The 26,598-nt window shown below is 41.6% G+C and overlaps 1 protein-coding gene across 2 annotated transcripts in view; it reads left to right on the top strand.

The window, feature by feature from the left end:
* ANK3 (ankyrin 3) overlaps positions 1-26,598 on the top strand; it is a 353,292-nt gene that overhangs the window by 241,434 nt on the left and 85,260 nt on the right. The window contains exons 1-3 of one of the 2 annotated variants that reach the window (XM_007104116.4): positions 5,136-5,782; positions 7,245-7,368; positions 12,504-12,606. In XM_007104116.4, the coding sequence (XP_007104178.2) occupies positions 5,767-5,782; positions 7,245-7,368; positions 12,504-12,606 (243 nt within the window). In that variant the 5' untranslated portion in view covers positions 5,136-5,766. Of the gene's footprint in view, positions 1-5,135; positions 5,783-7,244; positions 7,369-12,503; positions 12,607-26,598 lie in introns of those variants that run through there. The other variant, XM_055081155.1, reaches the window with a different exon arrangement.

The raw sequence follows: 26,598 nt of genomic DNA, 5'->3' as shown, positions 1-26,598 counted from the left end.
GTTTTCTTTATCTTGAAATGGAGATAACAATTCTATTCTATAAGGTTGTTGTGAGAATTACATGAGATAATACTTATAAAGCACCAAACAGTGCCTAGAACATAGTACATGCTCAATAAATATAGGTGTTGATTATAATGATGTGGTCTCATTCTACTATTCTATAACGTAGACTATAAGTGGCTAAAGGATTTATTTTCCCAGTAGCTTACATTTCCTCTCTTTGCTATGTGATGATCAAAAAACCCACTTTTTTCAGAACAAGCACAGTAAATTTGTCTTCTCAGTTCTGATCATTAACTGCTTCTCAGTAAGACTATTTACTGAGTTCTATGAAGTAATCAACTCCTAATCAATCACTAGAGCATAGAGACTGTGTTCCTCTTTATTCTTTTTAATCTAGCTTTTTTAAAAAATCCCATGTAATTTGGAGATTTTCTACTATCATTTCATTTGGAGGTGTTTTGTACCATTACTTTCAGCATCGTAATGTTACAAAGTACATTCCTTGGGGAGATTCTGCATTTCGCATCAGAGGGATTAAACACTTCTGAGCAAAGTTTCTGACAATATAATTTGATACAGTTACCTTAAGGAATATTCTTTGTGATTCTAGTCTCCAGCCAGATGAGAAAGCAACTTTCAACTGCTGGAAAAGCAACAAAAGTATTCCTCGGTAGTGGTCTTAAGCTGGAAAAGAATATTACATGCAAAAAAAAAAAAAAAGAAAGAAAGAAAGAGAAGAAAAGAACTCCTAGGGCATGAAAACACTTAAATAATAAGACAAGAACTGTTTCATTTATTCACCATGAAAAATCATTAGCGGGCATAATGAAAGATTGCAAGGAGGTTGGGTTAGGTATATTCCCCCATGTACTGATTCTGGACCAGTGAGTTGAATTCTACAAGGGAATGAGGCACAGCTACGTTACGTGACCAACCACAGTCCTGATAACCATTTAATATATTCTCTTTCTCTCCTTTGTCCCTGATTCTATTTGGTATTATTTCCTGGTAGACAGAGTGTATGAATCTTTGGAGGATTGACTGTAGTACAGCAAACCTATTCTCTGAACCTAGTCATCATAGGACTGGGAGGAAGGGGTAGCTGCGAAATTGACGTGAAATGCCTCTGAACAGCTTTCATTATTTGGGGAATGGTGAGATCAAGGTAGATTTGGGGTGTTTGGGTTTTTCTTTAAACATTTTCCAGCCTCTGGTATTTTATTGTCAGAAATGGATTAGCAGTAAGAACATCAGTGCTCATAATTTTGAAAGGTGTAAAGTCCCTTCCATGTAGGTGAGGCCTCCTCTGGTGGCACTTACCCGTGTGCTTCTCCCAGACTTTGTCTACACTAATCGTAGAACGCACTGCAGAGCTCACTCTAATTGATTAGGGGTGCATTAGGCACCCTGTCTGTGACTGCTTTGCCTTACCTTTGGACCTTGCCATTTTTCATTCCCCTCTGTTCCCACTACTTATTACCTCTGAGCTCAGTGGTTTAATGTATTATCATCGTCTCCCGTGGTTGTGTGAGTTAACAGGGCTCAGCTGGGTTCTAGACAGCCTTCAGGAGTTTGCAGTCAGATGGTAGCTAAGGTGGGAGTCACATGGCCAGACGTTCAAAGTGACGTCATCGTTCGAGGGTCTGTCACCTCGGCCGGGATGGCTGGAACAGCTGAGAGCTGACTGGCATCTCTCTCCACATGGCTACCTTGACTTTCTTTACACCTTTACATGAGGTGGCTTCATGGTAGCCAAATTTCTTGCCTTGGGATTGACTTCCCCTTGGGAACAAGTACTCCAAAGAGACTCAGGCAGCAACTGCAAGGTATCCTTTTTTTTTTTTTTTTTTTTTTTGCGGTACGCGGGCCTCTCACTGTTGTGGCCTCTCCCGTTGCAGAGCACAGGCTCTGGACGCGCAGGCTCAGCGGCCATGGTTCACGGGCCCAGCCGCTCCGCGGCACGTGGGATCTTCCCGGACCGGGGCACGAACCCGTGTCCCCTGCATCAGCAGGCGGATTCTCAACCACTGTGCCACCAGGGAAGCCCTGCAAGGTATCCTTGAGCTCAAAGTCCAAAGTCATGTAAAATCACTTCCCCTGCATTTTAGTGTTCAAAGATTGAGCCAGTTCAGATTTAAACAAGGGCAGTACACAGGCGTGGATACAAGGAGAGTTGGTTCATTGGATGGGGTAGAGAGGGCATTTTTAAACACTAGCTACCACACCTTCTTTGCCAGAAAATAGTCAGATTTATCTTCAACACAACGGTTACGCCACTGCACCAAATGCTTCTAGGAAACACAAACCCACACGAGTATTTAGTAAGTGAAAATTTGTGGGTTCTGGTAATATGTATTTTTAAACTAAGTATATCTGATACTGTATGAGTGTTGTTCATTCGTAGAAATATTACTTTTGTTATTTTACAAATATAATTATTTGTACCTGTTGGTCAGAAGCTGTTACTAATCAAAATATTTGGGGATTATAGAATGGATTAGAGGCAGTTAACAAGATACTCAATATAGCTCATCTCATTCCTTTCTAATCTTTGGTATGTTAGTATGTCGCACTATACAATAATTATAGAATATTTTGTTTATTGAAATGAGAGTTAGTTGTATTAATATTGTTCCTCCATTCATTCAATCAACAGGTATTTGTTGAGTATCTCTGATGAACCTGGCCCTGTGGTAGCCAATGCAAAGCAGGGAGGCTTGGTGCTGTGGTTGGATTTTGCCCCGAGCAGTATCAATAGTAACACTTTAAATGCTAACTATATGAGTTCATGCATTCAGATGTCTGAACACTAAAGAAAGCTGTGTTACTGAATACTGCTAACAGTTCGTGCTGACTAAACACTTTCTTTGTGCATTATTTCATTTAATCCCCCCAAGAGGTCTTAGGATAGAGGCAGAGTTGTTATCCCAGTTTGGTAGAGGTTGAAACTATGACTCACAGTAAACAGTATCCCAGAGTTCACCTAATCAATAAGTGATGAAGCTTGAAGTTGAATCCAGTCACCACCTACTATGCAAAATTGCATTAAAATAAGACCATTGCCTTTACCTCTAAATTCCGTGCCTTGTAAGAAATGTTTTCATCATTCTAAAATGGTAAATGCATAATTACTTAATTACTCTTACTTAATAGTCATAAGACTACTTTAATCTTTGGCCAAATGTATTAACAGCTCCCATTCCCATCCCAACTCTGGGCTTCTTTTGGTTTCATAGAGACCATTTCTGAAGTCTAAGAAGGATATGTAGAAAAAGAATAGAAACTTAATTTTATTGAAATTTTACTATATACCAGTCATCAAGCTTGGCATGCCAAATGAATATGAAGTTGCTGTGGCATGGAGATGGGAAAAAAAGCAAAACCACCAACCTCTTTAATCAAAGCAATCATGAATTCCAAAAATATTGATGGGGCACTTACAATATGGCAGGTCGAGGAAAATCTGGGTTCTTGTTTTGGGGTTCTCATCTCACTCTTCCATGGGAGGGACCAAGCAGGTGTTTTTCCTGCCAGTACACTCTGATAAGGGAAGACCACATGAGGGACACCGGACTTAGGATGGTGAGTGGAGGATGGGAGGAGTTCTAGAAAGAGTCCAAGATTGGAGAAACTACTCAGGAGAAGAAGAGGGGTAAAGATCCCATCAAGGGAGTACACCCTATGTAGTGGTTCGAAGTCTAAAGAGTTTCAGGAATTCTAGGAACTGAAAGAATTATATGTAACGGAAAAGCAGGATGGGTGTGTAGGAGTGGCTGGAGAGAAGCTGGCCAAGAAGTCATGAGGAAGGAACCTTTCTTTGCAGGTCTTGTAAGGAAGCTTGAATGAGCGAGCACCATTGAATCAGGCTTTGCTAAGTAGTTTGGATTTTTCTTTTTTCTTTTTTTTGCCCGTACCATACCATGTGGCATGCGGGATCTTAGTTCCCCGACCAGGGATCAAACCCGTGCCCCCTGCAGTGGAAGCGCGGAGTCTTAACCACTGGACGCCAGGGAAGTCCCAGTAGTTTGGATTTTAAGTGCACTTGTGGAAAACAGATTGACGTTCAGACATTTTTTCCATGTTACCCATGACTTCCCCTTCCATTCTTTACGGAGTTGGAAATGATTCTTTTTATTATGTTTATATTATTATTTGGGGAATATTTTTCCATATGTACCAGGCATTATAAATGGCTTCTCTTCTCTTTCTGGGTATTTTCAGTGTTGATTATAGCCGGGCGGATCAAATTAAAGCACCAGGTGTCGTATCGTCTGAATATTAGATGAGTCATTATTTATGCATTGATCCAGGAACCAAAAATCTGTACCCCACCTCCTCAGTTCTACAGATTCACATTTCTGTATATTTAGGTAACATTCGAAGAGATAGATGCAATATATGCAAAAGTGCTGCAGACCACTTCCTTCAAGATAATGGCAAAACCCTCGACCCTTTCTATCCTGACGCTCCAGCTCTTCTGAGAAAAAGCAACTGAAATTGCCTCCTCCGTGTACCCAGATGGAGGACGCAGAAGTCCGGCTAGCTTTTCCCTCCACTGCCAACAAAAACAGGGTGGAACAGCTGGGAAGGGAGGCCAGGAGCCCCAGAGAGAGGGAAGCAGTGGAACAGCGCAGTGACAGAAGCGCCTCCGTGCCTGCCTGCAGCCCCTCGCAGCCAAGACCTCCCCAGCCAGCCCCGGTTCCTCCGCCTCTCCCCCTCTCCAGGGACCCCTCAAGGAGGGAGGACCAGTTAGTGACTTTGATCGTCTCAAAGAGTTGAAAGAGCTTGTGCTGAAGTTAAAACAGAATATCCACTCCATTTTCCCGGCTTGTCTCACTTCTCCTTTCCTGCAGCTCTGGATCAAAAGCAGCGGTGATGAGCTTGTTCTCCAGTGCTTCTTGGAGAGTTCTGAGGATCGAGGCCACTTCTCTCTGCCCCACAGTTTCCCAACCTCTACCCGAGGGCAGGGCCGCCCTCCCTTCCTCCCTCCCTTCCTCCCTCCCTCTCTCCCTCCCTCTCTCTCTTTTTTTTTCCCCTCCTTCCACCTGACAGGGACCATAAATAACCCAGGCTCCTGGTGTTCCCAGCTGAGAACAAAGTTAAAGTTTGCCTGGAGCTCTCTGCCACTCCCTGCCTGGGCCACTTCTTTGTTTTCTTCTCCTGTTTTTCCTCTCTACCTGGGTTGGCCGTTCCTTCCTTCAGGTTGGAGAAGAGTCGCCTCCTAATTAAATGCAGTGTCTCACTCGCCGGCCCTCCCTAGATTTCAGGCTGCCTCGGCTGCCCGGTTAGGCACCGGGCATCGGTATCAAATTACCGAAAGTCTACACTGGAGCAGTCCTCATATTTACATACAAATAACTCAGAGGCTTGCATTTATGTCACCATTCGGTCCTGCTAGAGGCTTGCCAGAGGAGTTTTTAATCCAATCAGAAGGAGTTTTAAAAGCATGTCTGCGGAGTGATCAAAAAGGATCTTGATCTCAATGAAATGTAGCCAGATTTGGGGTTTGGGTGTTTTTTTTTTTTTTCATCTGAAATATTGAAAATCTTTGAACACTGATGGGCAGGAAAAGATGTATAATTCTTCAGTTGCTGGCGAGGAGACGAAGATGCTGAGAGGAACTTGGAGGAAGTGGTGAAGACAGTGGATCCAACCCAGGGATTGGTTTGTTTGGGCTGATTTGGAGGTAGAGTCTAAATCACTGCTTCAGGGATTCCTGGAGACATCAGGAAAACATTTGATGAGCCCAGCCTGGTGGAAATGGCTTTGCCACAGAGTAAGATCTTTCTTTAAGTCGTACTTGGTGTGTGCTGTTTTTGTTTCCTTGCAAAAAGCCCAGCTGTAAATAGTTACTTAAAATAATCTCTTGGTACCGGGTAGCCGGGTAGCTGTGGAAAGTTGATCTGTTTGGTTTTTACACTTGCGAAAACGGTAGTTGATATTGGATTTTTAGATTTGATTGGTAGCTTAAAAGCTGAGCCCTTGTGGTTTCCCGAGTTTAAATGAATGGAAATTATAAACAGTGCTGAATGAAGGACTGGAAAATAGCGCTGGAGTGGGTGAAATCGCTTACCTTTGAGAAAACATAACACGTACTCCTTTGAAACCCTGCTCAGCCAGCCAAGCTTGTAGCCAGTAGAACAAGAGTCATAAAAAGGAGATAGGGTTTGCCTGTTTGTGAAAGGAACTTTTCCACAGCCCGTGCTGCATTTTGAGAAGGATGGGAAATGTCCCAGAGGGTAAAAGGCATCTGGAAAACCTGCCCTGTCACCCCTGGAATGTGGTTTATTCCCCGTGTGAGGTCATGTTATACGTGTGTAGCTAGTAAAAGTATTCTATGCAATTAACTCTTTGTATAGATGGTTCAAGAGCAATTTATATCATCCTTCTTTACAACTGCTGAAGCCCCCATTTGATCTCTTTTGAAGGTAGAGCTGCTTTCCAAGCAGGGTTCAAGCACTGGGGCACCTGGACTGAGTTGTTAATTTGATAGATTTCGAAACAGTTCAAAATGGATGTGTTTCAAGGTTCCCCAGCTGAGCAGTTGTAGTTCAGATTAAATAACTTGCTAGTTTTCTACATAAACCCCAAATTGAAATCCTGGGTGTGAGAAGAACATTTAAAATAAAGTCGGTTCCCTTCCCACATATAATTTGCAGAACAGTAATGAAGAGATGCCTCTTATTTTGCAATCCAGGTCCATTCAGACAAGCTGCCCTCATCGTGGTTGGGCCAGGAAAACTCTAGCTGACAGAAGAGATCAACCTTTCTAGTCAGCTGGGGCTTGAGGCTGGGAGGGAGGAGATATCGAAACGGTTTAAAATCGGTACCTAATGCCAGGAGCTCTTTCTGCTGCTTAAATTCACTATTTATTTTAACATCTTTATTGGAGTATAATTGCTTTACAATGGTGTGTTAGTTTCTGCTGTATAACAAAGTGAATCAGCTATACGTATACATATATCCCCGTATCCCCTCCCTCTTGCGTCTCCCTCCCACCCTCCCTATCCCACCCCTCTAGGTGGTCACAGTAAATTCACTACTGAAATGATGAACTAACCTCTACCTATACTTTTTCCTTCTAATGGCAGTTTCATATATTATCCGGGGGGGATGAGGGGAAATGGACATGAGAAAAAATGGGTGATTGGCCAATGACCGGAGGAACAGTTTTCTCCCCAACAGACACATTTTCAAAAGGGGAGCTTCTGATCTGGGCTTGCTTTGTGCATCCGCAGGTGAAGATGCAATGACAGGCGACACGGACAAGTATCTTGGGCCACAAGACCTTAAGGAATTGGGCGATGATTCTCTGCCCGCAGAGGGCTACATGGGCTTTAGTCTGGGGGCCCGTTCTGCCAGGTATTTTATTGTTGCTCTTTTCTCACAGTTAATTTAAAACAACCATGATGTGTCATAAACCGAAATCATTTTCATTTTTCACATTATCCCCAAGTTTGCTCTTTGGATAAGGATGTGAATTTGGTGAAATGTACACATGCTCTGCTGTGTTCTTTTGTGGTTTTCAGTCCTTAATTTTATGCAGTTGAATGTGTTAGTTTGTTCTTTTTTTCCCCACGTGGCAGTAGTGCTTCAAGCATAATAGCAAAAGAGCTCACTGGCAAAACGGGGAGAACCAATCTAGGTCACATGTTTTAAAATTAAGTTTTGTTCCATAGTGAAAGAAAGATCCTCTTTTCCAATAAGTAAGAAATATTGTGTTGATTGTTCACTCTTCTCTCTTCGTGACTGGAAGAACAATTTATGATTGAGACTTAAGAGAGCATCCTTGGGAAAAAATTATGTATTGTTTGTTGGAATTGTCTGTCAACCGAGTATCTCTTTGAAAAGTATGCCATTAGTTTGTTTAGAAGGGACATGTTAAGACTGAAACAGTGACTTAACCAAAAGTCACAGGTAGAATGGTACCAAATTCAGCTCTGAAAACTGAAGCTACAGCTTTTGTATGTGGAAAACCTTGGCTCCAGCCTGACACTGGTTGAAAGAAACAGAACCTTGTCCAGAATTTGGGGACTTCTTTTCCCTGGTTGGATTAACAGCATATTTGCTGACAGTCAAGTTATTTTAAGCTAATAATTAAACCTTCTAAGCTAGCGCCCTGAGGACATTTTCCTATAGTTTAAGGATCTGTTGTTAAAAGTTTCATTGTCTAATAGTAAATGGCACTTCCCTCAAAGTAAACCTGGGAGTTTATTCTCAGAGTCCAGTTGATGTGGCCAGTTTAGACACTGAATTGATTTTTCTTTGAGATAATCTTTTTTTGTTTAATAGAATTTGGAGCCTCATGTAACTTATTAGAATTTTGGGTTTATATATATATATATTTATAAAAGGCCTTAAAATCTTATTGTAGCAGGTATCATTAATAAGGAGGGGAAAATAAGTTTTTAAAAACATGTCTTATTTCAGGTAATCACAGATAACAAGTTACAACTGAAAATATTGCAGAATCTTAAGGGACCTCAAGGGAAAAGTCTATTTAGAGATTTAAGAGCTTTTGTAATCCAATAACTAGCTGATTCGCTTCCTCAGATAATATATAAAAGCTACATTTCATGGCTCAATCATCTGTATCTAGGGAGTTGTAGCAGCTGACCTCCAGTGAGAGTTGAAACCAGTATATTGTCTTTTATAAATTTTTCACAAGACATTTCTGAGGCTTTCATACTTCTAGTTTGGATTGCACCATTATTATTTGTTGCTCTTATATGTAACTCATTTTTTTAATTGGCAACTGATGTTATGCTCAGAGGCAAATTTAAAAAATCTATAAAGCCGATATATTTTTTAAAGTACTGTTAAACTATTACCAAGTATAATATTCTGAGTGTAACATTTAAAAAGGAATACATTAAATGTGTAACTCATTCAACCATAACATTTTTTTTCTTTTTTCCCTGATTTTTTTGCTTTCTACTTCTTCTGTTTTTTCTAAAAATACTTAAAAATAGTCCCAAGATCAGGTAAGAAGATACGGCACCTTGACAGTGTTTCTCTGCCCTTCCTTGACTCATTTTCTCATCTTTATTTTCTTCAGCATTGTGCTGTGCTGTGCTGTGCTGCCATGTGCTTTTTCTTTTTTATTTCTCTGCTCAGCTTTAGAAAATCAGTTTTGTGATTTGAGAAAATAAGCAAGTAACTAAATGTATGACAAGTAATGTTACTTATGCAAAGTTGACTGAATACGTGAGGAATTTATTTCCCTTAACAAAGTTGTAGAGTGCATGAGTAACTGGAGAAATTGCACTGGGTTTAAAGGAAAAGTCTTGATTGGAAGGGCTGTTTGTTTGCTGGATGCTGTTCTGAGTTGTGCTAGGTACTTTAGTGTAACTTCAGAAATCTGAGGCATGTGTTTTTCTAACATTTCCTCTGTTTAACACTTAGGGTATACTGATGACTGCAAATAATATCGTTGACCTCAGTGAGAAACAATTTAATGCCTTCCAGACCCCCATGCAAATAATCTCTCATTTTAGTAGCTGAAAGTATCAATACTTCAATATATTAAGGATTCAGAGTGCAGCCTGATGCCTTTAATCGGCTCCATCTGCTTAATGTAAATTGGTCAGGAGTAGGAATTATGTCAAATGACATTATGTAAAATGAGGACATCTTTAGACTTTTCCATTGGTAGCTCCCAATTCTAGGCTCTGTTCTTTCGTTGGCACTCCTACGTAAGTTAAAAGAAAGAAAGGATGTTTTTAAAAAAAAAAACAACACATCTTAGATATGTTTAAAAACTAAAGTTAAAATGAATGTGTCATCATAAAAAAAAACTTGTGTTTGTTCACATATACAATAAAACTGTTCTCACGTACCACAAACATTACCATATGCCATGGGAACCAAAATTTAAAGAAATGAATATCTGATGCAGAGTGTGGAACTTCCTGTGCCTCTCAAATCACATCACTGGGGCAAAATGGCGTCTTGCTATAAGTACGCAGAAGTTGCACTATCTAAGGATCTAGCTGCCAGGCACATAGGATTATTTAAATTAAAATGAATTAAAATTAAATAAAATTAAATGCAGTTCTTCCGTCACACTAGCCGCATTTCAGGTGCTCAGTGTATTGGACGGTGCAGATTGAGTACGTGTCCATCGTTCTGTTGGATAGTGTTGAGTTAGAAAGTAGAAAGAGAATTCCTGCCTTTAGGAAGCTTATATTGCATCTGAGAGAAGGGATGGGGCTAGAAACAGGAGTAACAAAAGTTTGCAACAAAAACAGGAATAAAAAAGAGTGATGGGTCAACTATGATTGGGCACTGGAGGCCCAACGGTGCAAGAGGTCAGAGTCACATGGCTTACTGGGTAAGCTCTGTGCAGGGATGATGCTCTTTTTTTTTTTTTTTTTGCTTCTATATCCATTTTCTGATATCGTGTCCCTCTCATAATAGTCACTTAGTAAGTATTTGCTGAATACACCAAATAATGACTCTGTAGAATGATGGTTATTTTGGAGAAAGCAAGGCTCTCATCCTAGAAGCATGTACCTAGCCATTTACGTAGACACTTAGAATTATGCCTGTCATTTGGGGGCCTCTGTATCTTGATATAAAAATCCCCACTTTTGGATCCTCTTTGGTATATCTAAAATATATCCATATAGGCCTTTAATATAGGCAGTGGGGGAAGAAATCATTTTGTGCAAGCACAGAATCATTCCTTAGTTACCTCTCCTTTGCTCTTTCCCCTGTCAAGCACAGACAAAGGCACGGCCAGGCCAAAGTCTGCCAGATTCTGCTGGTAAAGATTTGAGCAGCCACGTTTAAATTCAGACAGTTTATTACTTCCTAGGCAGGGCTAACTTCCCGTGGCCCTTGTCCTCCACACCAGAAAGGATGACACCAAAACCAAGGGGGATGTATGTCTACCACGCTAGCTGTGGGCTGCCCCATTGCTAAGGAGCCAATTCCAGACCGTTCTCTTCCAAGGAGGGCACGGCAGGAAGCCTCAGACCTCTTTCAAAATGGGAGGCAGTGAAAAGCTACCTCACGACAGCCTAGCTGGTAGGGAGGCAAGTGGAAGATGGCCTCGGGGCAGCTCCTCACAAGCCTCCATCCTCTTTGTTCCTGAAGGATCACGAGGGTTCCGCCAAGGCTCAGATGAGCCGCCGTTCCAGCCTGCCTTTGTGCCCTTTGTGGATATATGCAGGGTTACCAGGGTCCCTGACTCTATTGGTCTCTTTTTTTTTAAATTGACATGTAATTGACATATAACATTATATTAGTTTCAGGTATAAAACATAATGATTCAATATACGTATATATATTGCAAAACTGTCATCACAATAAGTCTAGTTAACATTCATCACCATGCATAATTACACATTTTTTTTTATTATTATTATGAGAACTTTTAAGATTTTCTCTCTGGAATTCCCCGGCGGTCCAGTGGTTGAGACTCTGCACTTCCACTGCAGGGGGCACGGGTTCGATCCCTGGTCGGGCAACTAAGATCCCACATGCTGCGTGGCACGGCCAAAAAAAAAAAATCTCTCTTAGCAACTTTCAAACATACAAAACAGTATTATAAACGATGGTCAGCATGCTGTACATTAAATCCTCAGGACTTACAACTGGAAGTCATATAAAATAAAATGTGATTTGAGAAAATGAAAATAAGCAAGTAACTAAATGTGTGGAGTATTCTCGTTTTATAACTGGAAGTTTATACGTTTTGACCACCTTCACCCATTTTGCCCATCCCCCAAGCCCTCTTGGTATTTAGTTTAGAGGTCAGGGTGGTGAGGGGCACTTCAGGACGTCAGGAGTCCTGCATTCTGGGAAGGTCAAAGGCTGTGTAGAGGATTTGAGAGAGGCTAGAAAGGAGAAGAGAAGAAGCAAAGAAAAAAAGCATACAGTAAGGAAAGACAAGATAACCATACATGGAATTTGAATTTTTCCAGGCCAGAAAGACGGCAAAGAAGATAATGTAAGGTGTATTCATAACCCTCCTTCCTTCTTCATGTTTTCCATGAGAAGCAACTATAAACCAGAGCTCTCGATAGGTTAAATCCACAGCTAGTTCCCAAAGCCCTATTAACGGATACATTTACAGCACCATAATTCCATTCATAGTGCGAGATAGACAAATATGAACCAGAAGGGGAGGAGACTCTAAAAGAAGGTCTTAACCAAGAAGAATCTCTCTAGTTATCAAATTATCTGCAGTCATCTGGAGTCATGCTGGTTTGACTGTCATAGTGAAATATCCAAGTTTTCACACATTTCACCTTCTCAAAGATTGAACAACAACTCGCCTAATTTTAAACAAAACCTGATCATGAGGTTGTCTAAGCTTAAGAAATTTCCTAAGGTATAAGGGATTTTATTTTTGATGATGTCTTTTCAAGAACGACTTTTGTTGATGTTTTTGGCCATCTTGCCTGTTCTTAAAGTTGCATGCATTAACGTTCTTTTATCCATCTCATCGTCATCTCCCACTCTTGAATGGTTAACTGTAACTACAACAGCCTCCGCTCCTTCAGTTCGGATAGGTCTTACACCTTGAACAGAAGCTCCTTCGCGCGGGACAGCATGACGATTGAAGAACTCCTGGTGCCATCCAAAGAGCAGGTATGCGTTCTTTGTCAAATCTTCCGTTGTTAAACTTTCATTTGTATGATGGAATCACGTTCCTTGTCGCATGACAAAAGCTCTGTTTCTGCATGTTTGGTTTTGCATTTGTAAGTCTTTCTGTACTTCCAGTTAAAGAAAAAATCAATTGTACCATAAATTGAAATATCCCTCTCTTCTGCGTATCAATCTCATCCCACAAAGAGGAACTTAGAAAAGTTCTAGGAAAGGCATGGATACCTTTCTCATTTCTTGGCCAAATCTTGCAGTTTTTAAAAAAGAGAGTTAAGGGAATTCCCTGGCGGTCCAGTGGTTAGGACTCTGCACTCTCACGGCTGAGGGCCCAGGTTCAAACCCTGGCCAGGGAACTAAGATCCCACAAGCTGTGCAGCGAGGCCAAAAATAAATAAATAAAATAAATACATACATACATAAGTAAATAAGAGGTAATAATAATTGGTAGCTAAAGCTGCTGACATTATCCACATGAAAGTTAGGTTTTGCTCAACAAACTATGTATGCATGTCGGAATTTGCTGAAATTGTTTTTAGCAAGTTAAAGATTAGATTTGGTCATGTTTTTGGTCGCTTAGCTTCAAAGCTGCCTGGGATGGGCCTTCTCGAGGCGTGCCAGTATTTTGCTTTCTACTAGAACCTCTGCTAGGTTCATTTGGTGTTTATGCAATTTCTTCTTTCCTTTAACTGTGGTTGAATAGATACTGGTTTATTACAGGAAGTCTCAGTAACAGAGTCCTGCTGCGTAGGGGCTCAGGATGGGTCATTATTCTAGATACACACAATACCTGATGTTACATGTGCACAGTCAGGGGCTGGTGATGGATGAAACTGGACCATAAAACTAATTTTGAAGGTGGCCTGTAATATTTAAACAATGTAAATGGTGAAATTATGCTGGACTTACTGATTCACTACATAATGAAGGTAAATTGGGGTTAGATGAATAAGTGACAGACACTTATCATCACCAAGTTAGAGGTTAAGCTGAGGGTCGTCACACCTTGAGGGTTCCCATCTGTCTGGAGATGCCAACTTCCAGACACACAGATGTACGTTGTACTTCACGAGGACCTACAATTCATATTTTAATGCTTTATACTCTCTGGAACATTCTTAGCAAGCAGGTCTTACAGAGCTGACCGCAGTGACTCTTCAGTGTTTGGTCAAAAAAACACCCTTTGTAGAATGATTATAGGTACATGCCATGGTTTAAATGGGCGTTAGCACCAGAGAAAGCACTTATCTCAAATAATGAAGCTAAGTTCTTGGGTGTAAAGTGTTGCCCAGGTATTGGTTGAGATTTTCTGAAGAACTCTCTGCTTGGTTGGCTGTGGTCATTATCCTAGTTGGGTGATCCTGATCTCTTTATGTTCCCAATTGAAATGAAATGTTAGTGGATGTATTGCTAACACTTACAAGTGTAGAAATACGTGAAATTCTCTGTGCTCTAAGGGAACCCCACAAAACTTACAAAATTGCAAGTGAAAGGAGATTCCTTGAACATTTAGCTATTATGTAATGGAGTAGCAAATTGTCAGTTGACCCTAATTATGGTTTATATTTTTGAATATATACTTGTTTGGGGGGCAAAGACCTGAAATGGAGGCCGCCACCACCATTATCGCCGTGACCTCACCTCCACTGCCACCATCACCTGCACTGCCATCTCCACCACTTTTACCACCATAGTTACACAGCCTCTCAATTTCTGCACATCAACCTTAAAGTAAAGTATAAATGCTTGCGATGCTACAAGGCTACAAACAGGCTTCTGAGTGTTCTCACACCATTACCTGTTAGCTACCGCCGAGACCTACTTACTCAGGTAGAATGGCGGGGCAACATTTACTCAGAATGAAGGATTCGTGAAAAGAAATGACGGCTAGAGAGAACCTTTGAGGTAAAGCTGATGTTCTTTTGTATAGTTTGTTCCTGCTCCAATTTCAAAAATACCTCTGTGGACAGCACAAATCCTCTGTAGGCCAGTCAGAAGAAAGGAGAGCTTAGGACACCTTGAAAGCTTTACAGATAAATCTTAAGTTGATAACCACAGAATCAGGAGGCTGCTTTCTTTAATGGCCACAGAGAATCCACGGTCTGACAGGCATTTCTCATGGAACGAGCACGTTTAATGAGCACATCACATGACTCCATGATAAATTCACCGGAGACTTGGGAAAAAAAGATATGAACATCATAAAGACATTTTAGGGACAGTTGGGGGGCATTTGAAAATGTACAACCTATACTGTTAGGAAATTATTGTTCATTTTCCGAACAGTGATAATAGTATTGAAGCTATACAGGGACTATCTCTCTTCCAGGGGTATGCATGATGAAGTTTTCAGGAATGAAGTAATCTTTGTCAGCTATTTATTTTCAGATGGTTCAGCCAAAAGTATATGCGTGGAGTGAGAGAAAAAAATCAAATATGGCCAAATGTTAATTGTTGAATCTAGGTTGAGTGTATATGAATATTCCTTATACAGCTTTTTCAACTTTTTTATTTTGTATAAAATTAAATTAAAATAAAAACTTGGAGGAAAGGGGAAAACAAATTCTGAAAGAGGTGTATTAACTTATTTCATCCCATGTCTCATTTATCATAGAAGAGAGAGAAAAGGCTAATTCCTCAAAAGAGAGGCTTTAAGACGGAAGAGTCTAGTTGCACTGGGCATGACTCATGAGAAGCATTTACTTCAGAAGTGCATTTAAACACTTTATGTTAGAATTAAGTGACAAAAATTTATTAGTTGACGTCTATCATGTCTCAAAATCGGCATGGATAAATTTCAAAATGGAGTTTGTCCGCAGTATTGATTTTGTCTGAAAGCATGCAAGAAATCTGAAATATTTAGAATTCCTAAATTTAGCAATGATATATGACTTACTGTCCGATTTAAAACTGCCTTGTCATTGCCCAGTTAAAGTTTCTGTGACAAGAAAAGGTGAAAAATGAATAAAAATTAACTTATCGTGAGTTGTTGTTTTTTTTTTTTTTAACAACAGTAGAGTTCACCCATAGAAAGCATAGTTGCCTCTTTATTATTCTGCTGCTGATTAATCCGTTTGCACATTAACCACAGTTAAAGTACAGCTGAGGTCCAGGGTGGTTAGGCCTGCCACCCCCATGTTCCTAAGAACCTGTGCTGGTTTGAAGGCCGGTGTGGAGGCCAGGGGTGTGGAGGCCAGAGCTGGGGCGTAAGCCTGAGAGAAGGAAGTCATGATTAGTTTGTAAACTACTTAATTCCCCCATGGATATCAAGAGTTGACATGTTTGTACTGTGTTATTGGATTATCCATGAACTCTGTTTTCCTTTACCTTCCCTTTACCTTGTAATCAAGAATCACCTGTAGATATGCTTCTGAAAATGTGTATGTAAAGAAATCATGTCTTGCATTTGTCAGAAGGTTTTATTATTTAAGGCAGTAACACTCAGCCCCAATTGCTCCCAAGAATCACCCGGAGAACCTTTAAGGACACGATTGTTCAGTTCCTCATTCCGGGGTCCTGGGGGGCCTTGTCATGCGATTTTTAAATGCACCCAGAGTTGAAAGCCCCTGATTCCTAGTCAGAGTTCTTAGTTGAGGGCACACATTGGAATCACCAAGTGGCTCTTTGGAGATTAAGATGTGTACCGAATTGGAGTCTCCCTGGCTGGGTTCTTGGGCACATGTGTTTTTCAAAGTTCCACAGATGATACTGGGATGCACCTCTAGTTAGGAACCACTGCCTGAAAGCAACTATATGGCTGGGGTCTTTTTGTATATTGGTCAGTCAACATCTAATGTATTTGTTTTATAAGCTGAGATTTGTGTGTGTCAGGATGTCTTAGGTAACATCTGTTGCTCTAAGAAACATTCCTTTCCCAATAGGAGCTAATAAAGAACAGGGTTTACTCTCAGCTGAAGCCTGGTTGTCGAGGATGAGTATAATAGACAGGTTCTTTCATTTCTTCTGACATAACTATTGAAAGCAACTGTCTGGTATGGCTCTTGTAATTGCCGTGTTATGATCCAGGTCAGCCAGTCCCCATGACATAAATGGAATACTGTTCATTAGATGCCATGGCATCAGGAGATAAGGTGGTGTTGCTTGTGGTGATGGTATTGAAAGCAGCTCCTACTATGTGCCAGGCACTATTCTAAGTGCTTTAGAATTAGTACTGAATAGTTTAGAATGAACTCATTGACATTGCACAAAAACCCCTATGAGATCATTTCTCTGCTCCATTAAAAAGATGAAGAAACTGAGGTACAGACAGCTGAAGTAACTCACCCCAGGGGACACAGCTGGTAAGTGGCAGAATCACTGGCCATATGGCTCTAGGTTGCCTCCTTTTTGCCTCCTTTTTAAAAAAAATTTTATTGAAGTATAGTTGCTTTACAATGTTGTGTTAATGTCTTCTGTACAGCAGCGTGACTCAGTTATACATGCATATTTTCACACCACTCCACTCTCTGTCTGCATCACTCAGTGTGAGAAGGGAACCAGCGGAGAACGTCACACTCTGCCCTCCAGGATCTCAGACTTGTTAGTATTCTTAACATGGGGCGGTGCCATCCTCTGTATCCCTTTTTTTAGCGTGAAAGATTATATTTAGACACATGTTCTTCATTATGCTTGTTTCTAATTCTAAGTTCTTATTGAATGTGCTTTAAAAGGAACTGACAACAGTTACAGCTTATATTCAGCAGCAAGTTATGAAAATTATGGAGAAAATTATTATACTAAAAATTACGGTGTAGAAGCCATCTTTAAAGGAATGGAAATAGTTGACCTTTACATAGATATGAAGTAGAAGGTGTAATAGTGCTCTAAAAATACTATGCAGGCTACCCAGTTAATTACACTTCCCTTGAATGACCCCACAAGTCATTGGGATGTGTACTGTGGGCAGAGACATTTAATTCAGTATGATTTCTGGCAGTTATTCAAAGATGGGAGAAGAGCAGAAATCACTTAGGGACATGGGTTTTCACCTGCAGACACCCATCCCTCTTTTTTTTTTTTTTGCGGTAGGCGGGCCTCTCACTGCTGTGGCCTCTCCCGTTGCGGAGCACAGGCTCCGGACGCGCAGGCTCAGAGGCCATGGCTCACAGGCCCAGCCGCTCCACGGCATGTGGGATCCTCCCGGACCGGGGCACGAACCCGTGTCTCCTGCATTGGCAGGCGGACTCTCAACCACTGCGCCACCAGGGAAGCCCCATCCCACTTTCTTTAGGTGGCAGTGACAGGATCTGATGCTCAAACCCCTACACCCACTCTTTTCTCAGTCAGTATAGTTTAGAAGGGGCTGAATCCCTCCCTCTCCTCTTCCCCAAGGATGGGCCTCAAATCTGGCCATTCAGAGGATTCCTTGTCCTGGGTTATAGTGATTACATTGAGGTGAAATATAAAATCTCAGCCAGTCTAAAGAGATTTTGTCTAGCCTTCGGGGTTGCTAAGCTGTAAAGGTGATGTAAACCCAAAGCTCCTGGGAATGGAGCCTGAAGACGAAGAATTCCTACCATCTTTTGAGCTGCGGCTGGATGCAGCCATGCCTGAAGTTGCACCACCCAGACTTTCCCACTATATAAACCAGTACATTAATCTCAACCTGCCCCCACCCCTGGAGTGTCTTAAGCCAGTTTAATTTGGGCTACTGTCCTCACTAATATGCTTGCTCTTGGTGGTGGTCAAACCTGGCCTGAACAACCACCTAACAAGGGCAATGTAGAAAGTCTTCTAGACTCTCAAAGTACAGTTCAACCTTGAGATTCTGTTAGTTTATGCTTTCTCTCTAGGAATAAATCTAATTTTAACTGAATAAAAAGAAAATGAGGGAACTCCCTGGCAGTCCAGTGGTTAGAACTCCACGCTTCCACTGCTGGGCTCCCGGGTTTGATCCCTGGTCAGGGAACTAAGATCCCACAAGCCGTGTGGCACAGCTCAGAAAAAAAAAAGAATAAAGAAAAATAATGTATTTTTAAAATGAGCTGTGATTTAATAGCTGGCAACCTGGGTGTTTCCCAGCAAAAATGTCTAGAAAGGCATTCTTTACCAGTTGATCACTAAGGAATGAGGATCTTCCATTGCCTTTCAGTTCTGTTGACATACATGCCATGTGTCTACAAAAAGAGAGAAACGGGGCAGCTGTGGGGCCCTGTCCCTCTCTCGTTAGGTTGCTTTCATCTTGCAGACTTCCCTTTTCAGAACAGATTCGCCCACGTGGTTTGTGCCTAAGGGGACTAGTCACGGGGCTTCCAATGGTGACCAGTTTGGAAGGTGTAACTGAACTAGTGTGTAAACAGTTGCACTGGCTGTTAGGTCACAATGGAGATCATTCTGGAGCCAGTAGTGGAGGCTTCTTGATAGCCTCCCTGTATCTGGAAGCGGCTGTTACATCGTCCACCCCCTAACTCTTCGCATTTATCTCCCAGTCTAGGATTCCAGATCCTTTGGGTTGGACTTGGTCTTTTGGCAGGCTAAGGACGATCTCATGTATATTTAGTTACATATTGTGCTGTGTACTAATACTTGGTATATTAGCAAGGAATGTGCAAATTGGAGAGTTCTTTGGGAGAAATTCATGTTTATTTTTTCAAGACCCGCCCTTTCCCATGATCTCAGTAATAGAAAAGGAGAAGAATGAACAACCCCAAAGGCTGGTTATGCTAATAATCCTTTCCTCCTGTCCCTGCCAACCCCATTCCACCCCTGCCCACCCCCTTCCCCCTCCATCGGCAGATTAACTTCCCTCTTTCTTTCCTTGAAGCTAATTTCTAAAGGGCTCTCAGAAATGTGCATGGTGGCAGAAGGTCACCAGCCTGGGATTAAAGATATTCTAGAGATAGTCCCTTGGAAGATAAGCACCTTTGACTAGTGACATTTAATATCCTGCTTTTTCCCCTTCAAGGTGCTTTGCCAGCATTACTTAGGTGATCCACTCAACACCTCTCACAGATTGGTCAGCAAGATTACAGGTTTTTTTTTTGTTGTTTTTTTTTTTTAAGGCAGAGAGGTTTGTGTTGTAACTTAAGGTAGTACAGTTCATGTAGACGTCTTGAGCCAGATGTTGATGTGTTAACGCTCTCAGCTTCTATGCTGACCTTGATTCACCTTCTCTTGTTGAAGTTAGTAGCTAAATTATCTTGAAACCAATCCGATTTGGAAATCTCCAGAAGGCAACTTCATTTTGGTTTGTATTCTGGTCTCAAATAAGTCTTGGGGGTAATAAGAGTTGATTTCAAGAAAAGAAATACTTTAGGGGAAAAAAAGACCTGCTTTAGTAAGCTCTTAATTTGTATTTTATTTTGCTGCTTGAATGAGGTTTTCTTTTATGGAATTTAAGGTATACATGATGTTTTGAAATATGTCTTCATTGTGAAATTATGTCCACGGTCAAGCTAATTAACACATCAGTCACCTCTCATAATTACCATTTTTGGGGGTGTAGTGAGAACACTTGAGATCTACTCTCTTAGCAAATTTCAAGTATATAATACATTTTTATTCATTGCAGTCACCAAGCCGTGCATGAGGTTTCCAGAATTTCTTCATCTTATAACTGAAAGTTTGTCCCCTTTGATCTATATCTCCACTTTTCCTCCACCCCCCAGCCTATGGTAACCACCATTCTAGTCTCTGTTACTATGAATTAGACTTTTTTTTCTTTTAAGATGGAATCCATTTCTTAAACGAATATTTCCAGATAGTTGTGGTGGATGTCCAGACAGACCTACTGTCTATTTCAGCAGCAGTTTGCCATTTCACTCAGTATCTGCCATAGATCATAATAATTATAATACTCAGGGCAGCACCTGCCATACATTTTATTAAACGGATCATCTCACTCTGTGCTTTCAGCCACCTTATGGACTCGGTATTATCAGTACCACTTCACAGACAAAGAGCCTGGGGCTGAGTGTTTTACTTGTCCATTGTCACATTAGGTGGCATTCGGTGGTACAGCTGAGAATAAAACTTAGGTCTGATGGCTGCTCGAACCCATTCTGCTGCTGCCCTAGGCTGCAGTGCCACTCTCATAAGCAAAGTATGGCAGGCCTGAGTGAAGCGTATTCAGCTGGAAGAGTCAGTGTTGAGACAAGTATTTTGTCACGGCCAAAAGGCCACTATTATTTTTTAATCCAGCAGGCTACTCCCTATGGTCTGATAAAACATATGCCATCCTAAAAAGCTATATATGGGGGCTTCCCTGGTGGCACAGTGGTTGGGAGTCCGCCTGCCGATGCAGGGGACGCGGGTGCGAGCCCCGGTCCGGGAAGGATCCCACGTGCCGCGGAGCGGCTGGGCCAGTGAGCCGTGGCCGCTGAGCCTGCGCGTCCGGAGCCTGTGCTCCGCAACGGGAGGGGCCACAACAGTGAGAGGCCCGCGTACCGCAAAAAAAAAACAAAAAACAAAAAAACGCAGTGTTATATAAATTTAAGAAATAAATTCAATTATAAAACATCTGGGAGTATCAAGATTATTATCTGTGATTCTGTTTGCATAGCAATTTAGAATTTTCATATCACTTTCATATTACTTAGGTCATTCCATTCTTATGGTGAGTTGGGACAGTTAACATTATCCACCCATTACATGCAGAAATGTGGTTTTTTTTAGTGAGGTTTTTTGACTTGCCAGTCACTGGGCTATGAAGTGATGCAGCCCACCTCAAACCCACTCATCTGTTCTCTGTCTAGGGGATCTGACACCTACATGGGCCCCCCTGCCATGGCCCTGTCCGATGTGTGGCCACAGGCTCAAGTTATCCTTGAGAAGGATAACTACTAAAGCCACCAAGTGCTGGGTATTGACTTTGAGAAGCCTTTGCTCTCCTGGGCTCCCAGTCTGGTTGCATCATCCAGCTGTTTCCCAACTAGATCGTGTTTACAGTTTTTCAGATTAGATGCACTTCATTCTCCGTATGACCTGTTGCTGTGAGTTTTACCCGGGACTGGTAACATTAGCAATATCAAGACCACCAGTTCATCTGTAGAAGCAGCTTCTGCCAGGGGTAGCCAAGCAGACAGACAAGGATCTTAACTGGTGTCATCCAGCACTGGAGGTTGATAGCAGCCTGGAGAATTAGCTGATATGGGAATTAACTGGATTTCTTTTTCTTTTCCTTGCAAGTACTTTCTTGCCTTCTACTCTTTTCTTCTGTGCCCAGACATTTATTTCCAGTCCTGGGCATTTGGGTGTGTCCTCACTGGTGAGGCCAGTGTGTACTTGCTCTCCTCTTTTCTCTGATGAACAGGGCTAGTGAGAAACTATTTTGGGAGAGTATGAACCTCTTGGAGACAGTGATATCATCATTAGTCAGGCTTTGGACTCTATTGAGTAATGTGCATTTTGATTTTAATAGTATCCTTGATATCACTTCCAAGATGAAAAATGATGTGCTTATTCATAATCATTTTTGACTTGGGAGTAAAAGGTCTACTTAAGTCAGTGTGAACTTTTCCTTAACATAGTGTTCTACTAAAGCCACGCAGCACTGGGTATTGACTTTGTGTTGTCAAATTTTTCAAGTCTCTCTCTTGAACTTCAGTTTCCTCATTTGTAAAATGGTATAATATTATCTCCCAAGGCTACTCCATCCTGAAGAGTCAAAGAACAAAGTAACGTAAAGGCCTAGGATAGTCCCTGACATTGAGTTGACAGAGTAGGTTGCAGTATTGCTGTTAACGTAGAAATTTAAATGTTTTTGAGTCAGTAAATAAGACTTAGGCATTTAGAAAGCACATTCCTCTAACTGAATGGGCTGTGTTGATTTCATATAGGCATCCTGTGTATATAACTGTAAAGGACCAGTGCTGGCCCTGGAATATGTTTGTTTTTGCTCTGCTTTCTCCACAAATTATCAGATTTTAACAAATGAGCTCACATAAACAAAAGTCCTTTGAAAAGTAGGAGCAACTGAAAAAAAAAAAAAAGAAAAAGAAAAATAGAAGCGATTATACATATGTCATTTGAAAATCCTTTGAAAAGTAGAAACGACCACAGCCTGCCAGCCCTGGCCTTGGTGCCAGATTTCTGGTGTACATGCTCATTTAATCTTCCTATCAACCAATCATCAATTTGAAAATGAGGAAACTGAGACTGAGACAAGTTAAGAGACATTCTAAGGATCATAAAAGCAGTAAGTAATGTTGGGGCATCTCCAAGGGGGCTTTTAATAAATAAAGAAAAAGAACAGTCAAAGGCAAAATACCTCCTTTTTTCCTGATGGAGGCCAGGTTGAGGGCTGGCTGAGTGTCTGAGCCAAGTGGGCCTGGTAACCGAACCCCTGAAGTGAGCAGACCCCCTACCCAGTGGCCAGCATCAGCGACCCAGGGCAGGCAGCCCCCTCACGGAGGTCTGTTTAGGGGAGCAGAGGGGGGGGTGTCTGCCCTCTGTGGCCAGGCTCAGGCCCATGAGAGTGAAGATTGGATCTGAGAGGAGCCTTCCCAAATCTACCACTTCTTAGATAAGGAAATCACATTTCCTGAATATAAAGGGACAGGGCGAGGCCCACAGTGACACAACTGAGTTGCCTTTCTAAAATGGAAAACTTAGGAGTGGGAAAGAAGTGCTCTCTATTCACAAATGGCATAGGCAGTTTTCACATCCCAGTCTGTGACTCAGCTCTAAAGCCAAGCTTTTCCATTAAGCCCCAGGAGCACGCCTACTTGCTGTGGCAAGTTTAAGAGCCGTCTCTAGTTCATCTTTTTTAACCATCATCACACGTCGTGACCTGTTTATCATTTTAAATGTCTGTTGGTTCAGTAACCAAACGGAAGAAGAGCTTTTCCTGGTACCATGGTACCATGCACAATGACTTGTCAGAACATCTTGAAATTCATATTGTTGACTAAAATAAGTAAGCAGTTCAAACGGCACGTTTCTGTTTTAAGTAAACATTAGCTTGTACAAAAAAGTGTTCAGAGACAGGTAGCTTGCAAATGAAGCTACCACTTCATCTCTGTAAAAATCATAGGCTTAGGTGAAGTGCCTTTTTTTTTTTTTTTTTTTTTTGCGGTACACGGGCCTCTCACTGCTGTGGCCTCTCCCGTTGCGGAGCACAGGCTCCGGACGCACAGGCTCAGCGGCCATGGCTCACGGGCCCAGCCGCTCCGCGGCATGTGGGGTCCTCCCAGACCGGGGCACGAACCCGCGTCCCCCGCATCGGCAGACGGACTCTCAACCACTGCGCCACCAGGGAAGCCCGAAGTGCCTTATTTTTGTGTTTCAGTGGATGCATTGTGGGAAGTGCATTTTATTTGTCTGTATTTAGGTTATTAAAATTGCTAGGCCTGCCCATAAGCCTCTGCAAAACTCTATGGAAAAAAAGAAAAACTGGGACAAATATCAGGACATATGGCTCATTGTTTTGAACAAGTCTTTTAATTGATTATACCTTTGCTCATTTGTGTTATGACCAAGTTCCTGTGAGTGACTAGGGGGTGTGAGAGTCAGGGAGTTAGGAAGTAGTCAAAGGGATCTCCATGTGCTGGCACACCCCAGCCTCGATAAATATTACATGACGGCGCTCATACCTTTCTGTGGGATACAATTCATTGTTTCAATAATTAATGTCGCCAGTGCATGTTTCTAAGTGTACCAAAGGTAAATAATTTACTGTAATTACCAAAGAGGAGTGATATTATTTATTTCTTAGAACTTGAAAAAAAACGGGTCTTTTGGAAAATAACCTTAGGGCTGCCCCAAATGGAGGAATTGTAGTTTGCTAAAAAATAAAGCAAGCAGCACCACGTACTTTATATTAAATATTTTGCCCCACTCTGAAGGTGGGTTGCTTGGGGTCTTTAAAAGTCAGTAAAATTGGTAAATGAGACCAGACGAAAACCAACACTGAATCTTTGGTTAACCCATAAAGAATTTGGGAACTTTCTGAAGTGATGTATTCATCTTTGGGGCTTAGGACCCTAGTTCTGTAAACTCTTATTACCACCATTGATCGCATACCCATCCACCACATGTGTCCTCTCTCACTGAATGCACAGACAGCTGCTCCTTATTCATTTTTGCATTTTCCTAGGGTCTAGGTAGGACAGTGCCTTACACATAAGCGCTCTGCAAATTATTGTTCAGTTTGAGTTCAGGGCTATTTTTTTAATCTTTGTAATTCACAGTAATTTTTAAAATTTAAGTTTTCTTATTATGAACCTTACACACACAAATAAAAAGTCATCACCTATTTATTTATAACTTAGACGGAACCCTGTGGAGATTTTCCCCTCAGCTGGCCTAGATTTATACAGCCTATGAGCTATAGCTCAATCTAAAACTGTGACTAAGCTGATAGCAAGCAGAAAAGATCTTTTTGGAGTAGCATCTTGAAGGAAAGGTCCAAGCAGCGTGGAAATGAATGTGTTAAAGTCGCTCCGACTGGATTAAGGGTCTCCTGGCCAGTGAGCATCTTCCCTTTGTCTCAGCAGACCCCCAGCTGGCAGATGGGCTCACAATTTGCTTGCAAATGTCTTGGCCTGGCCATAGGATCTGGTGTTTAAAAGGAAAGAGGCACATGCAGATTTCCCCTGTCTGCAACACTCCGGGCAAAGAATATTCTTTGCCGGGTGATCTTTGGCTGTTGCAACACGTGAGAATTAACCGTTCAAATAAAGGTCCTTCTCCATTTGGGGAAAAAAAAAAAAAAAAGTCATGTTCTTTTACAAGACATACTCAATAGGATTAAAAAAAGAATCCCCATATGTACCTTCAGCCCCCAACTTCTCCTCTCTAGAGACACCTGCTCAGGGTACCTTTTGATGACGGAGTACTAAGCTTATGGGATGCTGTCTGCATGGTTGAGGGCTTAGCATCTGTGATTTCCACTAAAGTAATAAGTCTGAGACATTTCACTGGAAAATCCCAGAGAAGACTCCCCATTTTCTGCCTCAAGCCTCTGTCCCTAACTGTCCGTCTGGGAGACCAGTAAAAGTAGAAGGCTGGGTCTGAACATTCGTTACATAAACTTTCCGTTAATGTCCATTTTCTTTTTCTTTTTTTTTTTTTTTTTTTTTTTTTTTGCGGTACGCGGGCCTCTCACTGTTGTGGCCTCTCCCGTTGTGGAGCGCAGGCTCCGGACGCGCAGGCTCAGCGGCCATGGCTCACGGGCCCAGCCGCTCCGAGGCATGTGGGATCTTCCCGGACCGGGGCACGAACCCATGTCCCCTGCATCGGCAGGCGGACTCTCAACCACTGCGCCACCAGGGAAGGCCAATCTCCATTTTCATTATGGTGCCTATGACCTTCTAATCTTCTGCCTCTGGTCTCTATGCCTCTAGATTTCTGCCAAGGTTGATGGGGGGTGAGTTATTTGGCAACTGATAAATCAGTGAGGGGATTATGGAGATCAGATCACTTTTTAGAGAGACTTTCAACCAATCCTTGTTTTTCTGCTGATGTCTTCTCTTATTCTCTTTGCCTGTGTGTGTGTGTGTGTGTGAATTCTTGACTTTCATTTTACTGGGGTTTCAATAGAAAGCAGATCTTTAGAAGGATGAAAATGGAGATTGATTTCGTTTTTGGTGTGTGAGCCAATATCTTTCATCAGATTTGGAACATTCTTAGCCATTCTCTCTTCAAGCATAGCCCCTACCTTATTCTCCTCTTCTACTTCCGAGAGTCCAGTTACACGCACATTAAAACCTTTCACTGTGTTTTACGTCTCATACTATTTTCTGTATTTTCCATTCTTTAAAAAAATCTACCCTTGACATATACACACCACTATATTTAAAATGGATAACCAGCAAGGACCTGTATAGCACAGAGAACTCTGCTCAATATTCTCTAGCAACCTAAATGGGAAAAGAATTTGAAAAAGAATGGATATGTGTATACGTATAACTGAATCACTTTGCCGTACACCTGAAACTAACACAACATTGTTAATCAACTATAGTCCAATATAAAATAAAAATTTTTTTAAATCTACCCTTCATTTTTTATATTTTTCCATTAACACTTCCCATATATTAA

The sequence above is a fragment of the Physeter macrocephalus genome, chromosome 20 (assembly GCF_002837175.3).
Source record: "Physeter macrocephalus isolate SW-GA chromosome 20, ASM283717v5, whole genome shotgun sequence".
Classification (NCBI taxonomy): Eukaryota; Metazoa; Chordata; class Mammalia; order Artiodactyla; family Physeteridae; genus Physeter; species Physeter macrocephalus.
The sequence above is the reverse complement of the archived record's forward strand: the minus strand, read 5'-3'. Positions and strand labels throughout refer to the sequence as shown.